Below are 10,838 nucleotides of genomic sequence, written 5' to 3'. Positions count from 1 at the left end.
ATTTATACGTACTATAACTTCAATCATTATTATTTTATTGATAATATAATTTTATGTGGTGTTTTATATAATAAATTTAGAGTTGTGTGTAAAAATTAAATTAATAAAAATTATAAAAGGTATTTTGTAATTATTATAATAATAAATTATGAAATGATATTTTATAATAAAGAGTATTAGAGACATTAGATAATATTTGGGGTAAAATAATATTTGACAATAGGGGTAAAGTAATATTCTCAAAAATTAATATCACATTAATTAAAGTATAGTAATAATCACAATATATAATATAATTATGAAATATATGTAATTGTGCAATAGAAATAAAATCACAAAATTTGAACTTAATAATAAAATAATGTAACACAAATCTGTAAATAGTATTTTTCGCTCATATTATTTATATTGATTATATATTTCATTATAGGATTAATATAAATAGTTGGATATACATCAATTACATAGAGGGAAATAGATGATAATGCAATAAAATATGTTGAAGATAACAAGAAATTAATTAAAATTCTAGGGCACACGACATTCAAGGGATTAATCCAAATGGTGAACGAAAAGTGTAACATAGATCGAAGAATATTTAATATTCTATAAACATGAAATCAAAAGCATATTGACGACGACATCCCTGTTGAAATTTCGAATAATGAAGATGTTAATGTTCTTAATAGACTATCTAACCTCTTTAAATAATGTGTTCTAGTTTTTATAACAACTACAGTTAATGATAATAATTATGAGGTTCAACAAACAAATGAGAATTTATAAGATAGTGAGCAGAGTGGTTATCCAAAGGATTAAGAGATTGATTTAGGAGGGATTCAAAATGTTGACATCAATCTAAAACAAAAATTTCCTGAGGAAGACTTTGCATACTTAAATGATGTTGATGTTGATGTATTGTATAGTGCAGAAGAATTTATTTGTGGTAATGAAGAAAATTTTCTATATTGGAGTGAATTTGAAGAGAATGTTATGCATTATATTCCTACTGAGGAACCAGAGTTCGAAGAGAAAACATATATTAATGAAGATATTAGAGATACAAATAGTTTCCCACAAACAAATCCTGGTGGTGGGAATGTTTGTATTTATGCATTTCATTAGTCACCACATTTTCCTAACCAATCATCTATATCCAAAAGTCCAGGAGAGCAAAGAGATGATGATTCTCCAAAAATTAATAAATTATTGTCAAGTAGGAAGCATGTCATTTATGCAATAACTTAATATGCTCTTGAAAAAAGATATCAGTTTAGAGTGCATAAGTCAAACACACTTAGATGAGAGGTCAAATGTCGCAATGAACAATGTAAGTGGCGTGCACAAGCAATCATGGTGAGAGAAAGTGACCGTTTCAAACTATATTGTATGGATAGCCAACATACACACACACACATACACACACATATATATATACGATTTATGAGTTGGTTTGGTTTGAAAATAGTTTAAACTATAACTTAAACTGCAAACTGTTTTAAAAAATTTATCAATTTAAACCAAAATGTTTTATAAATCAAACCAAATTATACTATAATTGATATACAATTCAATTTGATTTTGTTATTTAAACAAAATCATACATCCCCTTGAATAGAAAGGAAAGAAATAAGCAAGATAATACGTTATGTATTGTTTGTTAAACACTAAAAATTGCATCGTTTGTATGTAAAAAAGCACAATTCAATGACATCATTCTAACTCCATTTTTTTAGTAGTTACGACATCCCTTACAATTTTATTTTGGGAAATCAATTAAAATACCCAAAAATTAATTTCTCAGAACATATTTATCCAATTTTATCAAACACTAAACTAATATACCCAATTACCGTGTAATGATGATAATGCCCTTCTAGTTAAATGCATTGAAACATGGAAAAGGAAAAAGCATCACATGAATCATATGACCCAACCACACGTATTCGCACTTTTATCTACTGACCTACTTCCACTAACAATTTTCGCAAGTTTTCTAATGACCACAATGGCTCAAAAGTTTAGAAATTAGTGTAGAGATTAAGTCGATTGGATTGGTTTTTTTGGGTGTTTTTAGGCTTAGGGTTTTGGATTTAAATATTTGATGAATGACTTGAATCATTGGTGTTTTAGATGAATTTTGCTAGAGGTTTTGTATTAGAACAGATGTAGAATTGATTTTTGATGAAATAAGACTCCAAAAACGAAGTTTGAGAGGTGAAATCTCACCACACGAATTCATGTGGTGAGATGGGTTGGAGATGGGGAGGTTTTTGCTATTTTTCAAACTTTAAACCACACAAATGCATGTGGTTGGGGGGAAAAGTGTGAATTTTCCAAATAGCTTGCCACACAAATTCATGTGGTGGAGGCAAACTATAGTTTTTCAAACATTTCCCACTACACGGACTACTGTGGTGGTGGTTGGGATGAATTGATATTTTTCATTAAAATTGAAATTTTTTCATTTTAACGTTTTTAAACATGTAATTTTTAAATTTTATGTCTATTTTTTTTAATAGTGCAATTATTTTGAAAATTAAACTCATTTATATTATTTTGGATTTTTTTGTTTAATTTAATGGGCATTGACTTGTAATTTATAAATTTTTGATATGTTTTTATAATAAATAAAATATTTAAATTCTAAAATAAAGCATTCTAAGTGGTTTTTCAAAATATTCACTTTGGGGATACTTTGGTATCTTTGTATCTAGTGAATAAATTAAAAATTTTCATTTAAAGGTTTTTTAACCAATAAATTTCAAATTTCTTGTCCGTATTTCTTAATAAAGCGTTTATTATAAAAATTGATGTAATTGTAATTTTTTTAATTGAGACCATCACAAAAGAGAAAAAATGATGAGGCAAAGGAGGAAATGAAATTCTCCATGGATCAACACTTCAAAGTCCAAGTTTGTCTACACACAGGTATAAAAATGCGATATATATGATTAAAAATATATTAACATAGAGTTTATTAACTTGTAATAACATTTACAATTATTGTACATATAAATATTTAGATATCACGAGTTATTTTCTTTTTGATTGAAATCATGACCACAAACTTATTTTCTTCGTATTAAAATCACAATGTTAGAGAATAAGTTAGATTGTATATACGAATGCATTACAAAGTTAGAGTTTACATGAAATAAATTAAAGGTAATTTTGATAGTATTTTAAATATTTAAGATAATTTCGTTTAACTCATTGGGTGGATAATTTTTTTTGCCCATTAAATATGGATAATTTAATTAATTCTCTTTTTACTTCCTTACATTTTTTCCGTCAAAATGAGAAAATGAAAATAAAATTAGTCATAAATCATTCTAATTCTTCTGGCCATCTCCTCGCTGTACTAATACAATCGTACAAATACGACAAAGGAAAATCTAATCCTCTCTTTTAGGTCGTCAATTATGCCAAATGACAAATTTATCCCATTCCATTCCATCTCATAAAGCTACTCCAGTACTGATATTGTACAGCCCCAATCACCCCTATTAAACAACAGAGAAATTCCATCTCCATTTCCATTTCCACTTCCATTTTCCAATTGACTCTTCGACATGTCCAACGCTCAAGTACAGGACTCGAACCCAGAACCACCCCAGCCCACGGCCCGACCAGCCGGCGGCACCGAGCATAGCTGGTGCAGAGCGGTTCCAATAGGCACAGGCATCACAGTACTCGCCCTTCTCCTTTCAAAACCCCCAGATATTTCGCTTCTCCAAGATGCCCTCCACAAGCTCCAGAATTACCACCCCATTCTCCGCTCCAAGCTCCACTTCGACTCTCTCACAAACACTTTTTCCTTCCTAACTCCGCCCCTCCCCCACCTCCAAATCTCATCTTTCGATCTTTCATCAACGTACCAGATCATCCCCAACAACCACCGCGATGACGTCACCCCATTCCACCTCATCCTCGAGCACGAACTCAACCAAAACGCCTGGCAAAACAACACGGACGACACTGACTTGTTCTTCGTCACTACTTATGCACTAAACGAAACGCGATGGGCCGTCGTTTTCAGGCTGCACACGTCGGTGTGTGACCGTGCGTCGGCCGTGAGTTTGCTGAGGGAAATGCTGAAGCTGGTGGGAATGGAAAGGGAGGGAGGAGGGATAGAGGAGGAATATGATAGAAAGAGTGAGGTTAGTTTAGGAATAGAGGATTTTATTCCGAGTGGGAAGGCGAACAAGCCCTTCTGGGCGCGTGGATTGGATGTGCTGGGGTATTCGTTGAACTCTTTCAGGCAATCGTATATTGATTTTGTGGACGCCAGTTCGCCCAGATGTTCGAAGGTGGCGAGATTGCGGTTGACTTCGGTGGAGACTCAGAGACTTGTTCAGGTAAGGGTTTCAATAAAAAGATTTATTAATGTTATTTTTTTATATATTTTGTTAATAAAAATTCTAATCATCAGTATATATATAATTTAATTAATAATCAGATAATATTTTATTTTTAATTTAAAATTATTAATATATTATTTATATATAAATTATATATAAAAAATATATAATAATTTTATTATAGTATAAAATAATAGTATATTATCAATTATAGATAGGATATTCGATATTGATAAAAAAATAATAATAATAATAATAATACAATGTCTAATACTTACTCTACCCATATGAAATAGTTAATTTTTAAATTTAAATATTTAAAAAAAAATTAAAAATCGATTTAAAACTTGTGGGCTAAGATATAATAATTATAAATTTTGATGGGGCCAAAAGTGTTCCGTAACCACAAAGCACACTCAAGTAGGCCCAATTCTGTCTGGAGCTGAAAATTCCAAACAAATTACCCAAAAAATGCCCTCTACTTTTCGGCTTTTCACATGTGCATTAATGCGTTCTCGATTCTTGAGTTCAGAGTTTCAGTCTTTCCACGCTTGTTCGTCGGTGTTCAAACCCACTCCCACCCTGTATTTGGTTATATCATTTTTGTATTACATTCAAACTAGAATTATGGAGAATATCATAAGTATAAATATTCTAATCATGGAGTAATTAAACCAAGTAAACTCTAGAGTTTCATTTATTTCTTTTATCTATCTCAATTCGTCTCCTTAACACTTTACGCACCTAAAATTGTGTACATTAGTTGATAAAGAGAAATTTTATCAGTAATTTGGTGGTAAGAGGAAGGACACATGCACATTTCACTCTTGCATATGGTAGCGTTGAGTCACCAAATATAGTATCAAAAAACATTAGACAACCAATTTTTAAGTAGTTCAGCGAGCAGTCTAGAGCCTCTCTCTCAAAGTAAGTTCATTTTCAAAGTTTGCACATCAGTCTCAGTGAAACTACTTTTAGACCTCAAATTGTTCTCCCTGATATTACTTAACCAACGCATATTTTTGTTTGTTTGCTATACACTACAACCAAAGAGCCTTCGACTCATCGCCTCCAATTTTAACGAGAGTGACAAACCAATTGTTAACACATTGTCGTTGCTGGCTCCTAGTTGATACTTGACAACCTACAAGCACATTAAAAGAAGGTTCAAAACAAGTAAACCAAACAAAAAATCCACAAGAGAGATATATAGAACCTACTGTTGCGTTACCCTTGCAGGAAATGTATGAGTTTAAGGAAATATCAAACTTCTGGAAGGATATCTGGAAGCTATGTCAAGTGACTTCTTCACTCTTAGTCTAGTTTAAGACTCAATAAGGTAAGCCGCGTTCTTGTGTTGCCTATTGATAAAAAGCTAAATCAAAGACACAGGTGGAAATCATGTAGGAGCCCACCTCAAGACTGAATGTTCAAGAAAGAATGATGACATACTCATGTAAAGAAAGCCATCATGACAATGACACCACTACCACATTAGGAGAGGCACATTATAGCAACAAATGCAACAACAGACAAACATGAGTACTTGCTAAGAAATATGAGAAAACTTCTTGAAGATAACTCGCTACATCTTCCATAGAAAATTCTAACTCCAAACTTCCCCCCTATTTAGAGTTAATGGAAAATAATCAATAACAACTTTTGAAGTATTTAGAGGAAAACCTTATAGAATATTCTCTCCAAGATCCTTATTTTATAATCAAAGAACATTTATCATGACTCTTTGATCTGCTTTTGAACACATGTTGGTCATCTTGTGATGCAAACATTATATGTTCAATTGTATTCCACAAAGAAAATGAAGTAATAAGATGGATACGTCACTTGAAATGTATGAGATCATGATAGTATCAACTTGCATTTTCCATAAAGATATGGTGAGATCTCCATGTGATAGAAGATTATTAAAGTTCTTGAAGTTTTTCTCATACTCCAAGAACGGAAGGCAAATGTAATAGGGTCAAATTGAGCATTACAAAGTCAACCTTCAAAAGTATAACCATACATGATGACCAATAGATAGTGACTAAGTAACTCATTACCCCAAAATCTATAATGGATTCAAGATTCAAACATTATGACAAATGACTAGCGATTAAACGATACCAAATTTGTAATTTATTAAAAAAAAAAAATTCTCTTTTCATCATTAAAAGAGAGGCCTAATCAAATTCTGTGACACAACACTTTTGTAATGGTCATTTAGCAATATATTTACATTTTGATACATACAAATGTTGTTGGTATAGATTTTACTCCATCCGTTCAAATGCAAAACATTAGTCAAGGCCCTAAATGAGAAAAGTTTCAAATGTACTCATTTTTCAAAAACTTGTATATAAAGATAGGAAAAAAGAGGAGGAAACATAGTAAGGGGGAGAAGAAAAAACAAACATAATACCAGACACAACACATATCATTTTGTATCATTCTTATATTACATTCAGATTAGTGAGAACACCATAAATGTAGACATTTGATTATCAGGTTAAATTATGTAAAAACTCTAGTATCACATTTATTTTTTTTATCTATCTCAATTCATCTCCTCAAACACTTTCACATACTCACTGTAAATTTACTTGAATTTTTTCATATTTTGATTACTGTTATTGTAACTTATCTTATCCAAAACTCTAAACTGTATACATTAGTTGGTGATGAAAAATCATATCAAAAATTGGCCCTATATTTATTCATAGCCTTTACCTGTTCCATTTTTCTAACTAAACACTTCTTCCCCTAGTTTTGACAAAGGAAAAATTAAAACTGTTTTCACTAATAAGACATTTTGGCACACTGATCATTATTCGAAAAAAAAAAATTAAAGTGATGTTTCTATCCATATAATTCTTTATAATTTAGAGATGAAATATTTTTGGTCTATACAGAAGATAATCTAGTGTTAAATTACTGCAGGGTTGCAATTCAAGAGGTATCAAACTCTCTGGAGCCTTGGCAGCTGCAGGATTGATTGCAGCGCGATCATCTAAATGCCTTTCAAATCAGCAAAGGGAGAAGTATGCTGTTGTTACTCTTATTGATTGCCGGTCAATCCTTGATCCTGTTCTCAGCAGCAATCATCTAGGTAAGCCTAAGCCTTCTCTCTTACTCACATCCATCTGCTACGCATTTTTCAGAACTGAATTTTTCACCTAGCATAATCAAAATTGCTTCAGGATTTTATCACTCTGCCATTTTGAACACACATGACGTAGACGGAACTGAAACCCTCTGGGAGCTGGCAACGAGAATCTGCACATCCTTTGCCAATGCTAAGAACAATAACAAGCACTTTACTGACATGAGTGATATGAACTTTCTTATGTGCAAAGCCATTGAGAATCCTGGATTAACCCCATCATCGACACTGAGAACTGCCTTCATCTCAGTATTTGAGGACCCTGTGATTGATGAATCAAACAGAGTACTGCATCAAGAGATTGGCCTCGAGGACTACATTGGCTGCTCTTCGGTTCATGGCGTTGGCCCGTCCATTGCCATATTTGATACCTTACGTGATGGACAGTTGGATTGCGCTTGTGTTTATCCTTCACCTGTGCATTCTGAGGAGCAAATGCAAAAACTAATTGATGAAATGAAGATGATTCTGGTAGATGGTGGCAACAGCGAGAGTTAAAACTTCGTTTGTGGTCTGATTGTACTGATAATAAATCCGTTTCATGATCTTGGTTTGATTATTAATAATAATTCTTGTTCCGTAAACGCTAACCCAATAATAATATATTTCTCGATTCTGTGCACGAACCAGGAGATTTTCCAGCGGAAAAAAAATAATAATAATAAGTCAAGGCTGCCATGATAAACATACAAAGTGCTTAAATCCTGGATTTCAAACATGCTCACTACACCACTGTCATGAAAGAACTTGCCATGTTCGGATATTCCCATTTTTTACCAATTTATGCCCACACTGAAGCATCCGACTCAATCTTTTTAACATTAATTTGCGTCAGTAAAAGAACGTTTGGACTTAAACAAAGAAAAACAATGTAGAAATTCAAACATAAGAATGGATCAACAACTGCGAAGAAATCACGTTGAAGGAGAAGTGAAATTACGAAAAGAGAGAGCTTAAGTTCGAGACATGTTGACAGTATATCAAGATCACCAAGAGAGACGGTTTAACAGTATGTTAAGATCAAATCCGTGAATTACCAGTATCCACAGGTCACCAAGAAATCAATTAGCAATTTCTGAATTCGGGTGTTTAAACCTTCAGGATTAGGCCCGTTTACTGTATTATACAAACTAGGTAGTTTAGCCTCCAAAATTCCTACCGAGAAGATAAACCATTGAATTGAACCAAAGAGATTCACACTTTTGAGTCTCCTGTTAATCTGAAATGCCAGATGCAGACAACTCTCGTAATGTAAGAATGAAAAGTTAAAGATTTTCGCAATTTCAGGCCCCCTTTGCGGCAGGAGAGATGCCAAAATTTAAAATTCTTCAAATATGAAAAAAAGAAACAAGAAGTTTTTCTATTTGCAAGAATTAGCTCAAACAATTGGTGATGAGCCAAGTATATGTATTAAACTAACAACAATACACATCCTAAATAAAAATTAGTGAAATTCAATTACAGAGAATAACAATACATTAATTCTCCATTTCAGCAATATTTAATCAATTCTAATCAAATAAGCTCTTCTACTAGTTTTCCAAACTGAAACCTCCCGTTGCAGCATTCAACAGCATTCACAATCTCTTGAAATGCAGACACAGTGCATGGCACCACTAAGCCACTGCTTTGTTCAAAACCAAATTCATTACAAGATTTCTCCAGCAACATCTTGAAGAGTGGATGAGAAAGATACCCACTTGGCACCACAAACCTCTCTCTTTCCTCCCCCACGTAAACTGCAAAAAACCCTGTTGGTGTTGAGGCCAAAGAAGAAGCCATTTCCTCATGTTCTCCCAGCAAACATTCGTTCTGTGACTTCTTGCTTTCGCCTGATCCTCCCCTAACCGTCACCTTCTTCGCCAGCTTCTTGAAGGAAACCATCTTTTTCCCCAACATTCTTCAGAGATGAGTCTGAGGATGGGAAGAGAAAATGGTTTGGCTATTGATTTGTTTGTGCTGTGGATAGAATGGTTCTGGGCTGGAGACTTAAATATTATTTAATAATTGGGAATCTAGACATTGATGATTATGGTAGGTGCGTAAATCACAAAAAGACTTGTTTTGGTTTACTTTGACTTGTAAATAGTTAAGTGCAATAAAATTTTCAAATTAACATCAGGCGGTTTAAACCGAAGGTAAATTTCCGTTGTTCTTAATTTTGCCGAGGGATTTTTTACCAAGAAAATTATATACATAATTTTTATATATAAATAACGCTATGTTATTATATAATTAAATATTTTTTTATTAATTTTTAATTATCTTATTATATAATAATAAATTATTATTTATAAATAAAATTATAGGCATAACATTATTTTTTTATTGTATGCTCCAAATAAATACATTAAGATACTAAAAGATAAATATTTATTTGCTATGATTCATGTTATAATATATAAAAACAATTTTCAATGTATTAATCTCCGTTTTTAATGTCTTATTCGAAAAACATATGATGACATAATATACACTCATCTTTTTAATTAAGTTTAAATTACTCATTAAAAATAAAATATTATCACAAAAATATTATTGATAATAAATTATTATTATATTTAATAAAATTGATATGTATAAATAATTATTATATTTACATAATAATAATAATAATAATATTTTAAAATATTATTTTATTTAAATGACTGTAAAATATTAATGAATATAAAATATATTATTATGTCTAATTATCTTTAATTAAACTAACTTGTTTTTTATCAAAGCATTTGTTTTAGATAAATATTCACCACAACAATAATATAGTAGAATTTTTTTAATTTTTTAAAGTTATCATCTTATTGTAAATATATATTTTTAAAAATATTCTCTATTTTATTTATTATTTTAATTGACAATGATGATATATTTGTTTTAAAAAATTAATAAAGATATATTTGTAGTAAAATTAATATTATTTTAATAATTTTTTAATCAGTAATATTATATGCACAAAATTTATGAATAGAATAATTACATGGATTGAGGTAACAGTGATATGACAATGTTTTTTCATTTGTCACATATTAATATTGTCACATTATTACCATTAAATAGCTATCATGTCGTGTAATTTTTCTATGCATAAATTTTGTACACAATATTATTCTTTTTTAATACCCCAGATAGATATGATAATCAAATTATTACATATCATGTCACCTTGTTAATATAAAATTATTATAATCTTTATCTTCCTAGTTTGATAATATAAGATTCTTAAAATCTTTTATTACTCGGTAAATCAATTAAGATAATACTAAAAATAAAATAAAGATTATCAGGGTGATCAGATATTCTCAACCAAACGC

The 10,838-nt window shown here is 31.1% G+C and overlaps 2 protein-coding genes across 2 annotated transcripts; one reads left to right on the top strand and one right to left on the bottom strand.

Annotated features, from left to right (window-relative positions):
• The first annotated feature begins 3,473 nt into the window (after positions 1–3,473).
• On the top strand, positions 3,474–8,106 carry LOC123210680. Its single transcript, XM_044629167.1, has 3 exons — positions 3,474–4,361; positions 7,305–7,473; positions 7,565–8,106. The coding sequence occupies exons 1-3, from the start codon at positions 3,576–3,578 to the stop codon at positions 8,023–8,025; spliced, it is 1,416 nt and encodes a 471-aa protein (XP_044485102.1). The 5' UTR covers positions 3,474–3,575; the 3' UTR covers positions 8,026–8,106.
• Positions 8,107–8,811: 705 nt separating this feature from the next.
• On the bottom strand, positions 8,812–9,519 carry LOC123193707 (auxin-induced protein 15A). The gene has a single exon (XM_044606791.1). The coding sequence runs from the start codon at positions 9,424–9,426 to the stop codon at positions 9,043–9,045; it is 384 nt and encodes a 127-aa protein (XP_044462726.1). The 5' UTR covers positions 9,427–9,519; the 3' UTR covers positions 8,812–9,042.
• Between the last annotated feature and the right edge of the window lie 1,319 nt (positions 9,520–10,838).

Source organism: Mangifera indica, chromosome 1 (genome assembly GCF_011075055.1).
Source record: "Mangifera indica cultivar Alphonso chromosome 1, CATAS_Mindica_2.1, whole genome shotgun sequence".
NCBI lineage: Eukaryota > Viridiplantae > Streptophyta > Magnoliopsida > Sapindales > Anacardiaceae > Mangifera > Mangifera indica.
Note: the sequence above shows the minus strand (reverse complement) of the source record. Positions and strands in the feature narration are given on the sequence as shown.

Coding starts and splice junctions, on each gene's coding strand:
- LOC123210680 (XM_044629167.1), top strand. CDS start 3,576: ATGTCCAACGCTCAAGTACAGGACTCGAACCCAGAACCACCCCAGCCC. Junction 4,362..7,304: donor AGACTCAGAGACTTGTTCAG/GTAAGGGTTTCA, acceptor AAATTACTGCAG/GGTTGCAATTCAAGAGGTAT. Junction 7,474..7,564: donor TCTCAGCAGCAATCATCTAG/GTAAGCCTAAGC, acceptor AAATTGCTTCAG/GATTTTATCACTCTGCCATT.
- LOC123193707 (XM_044606791.1), bottom strand. CDS start 9,426: ATGTTGGGGAAAAAGATGGTTTCCTTCAAGAAGCTGGCGAAGAAGGTG.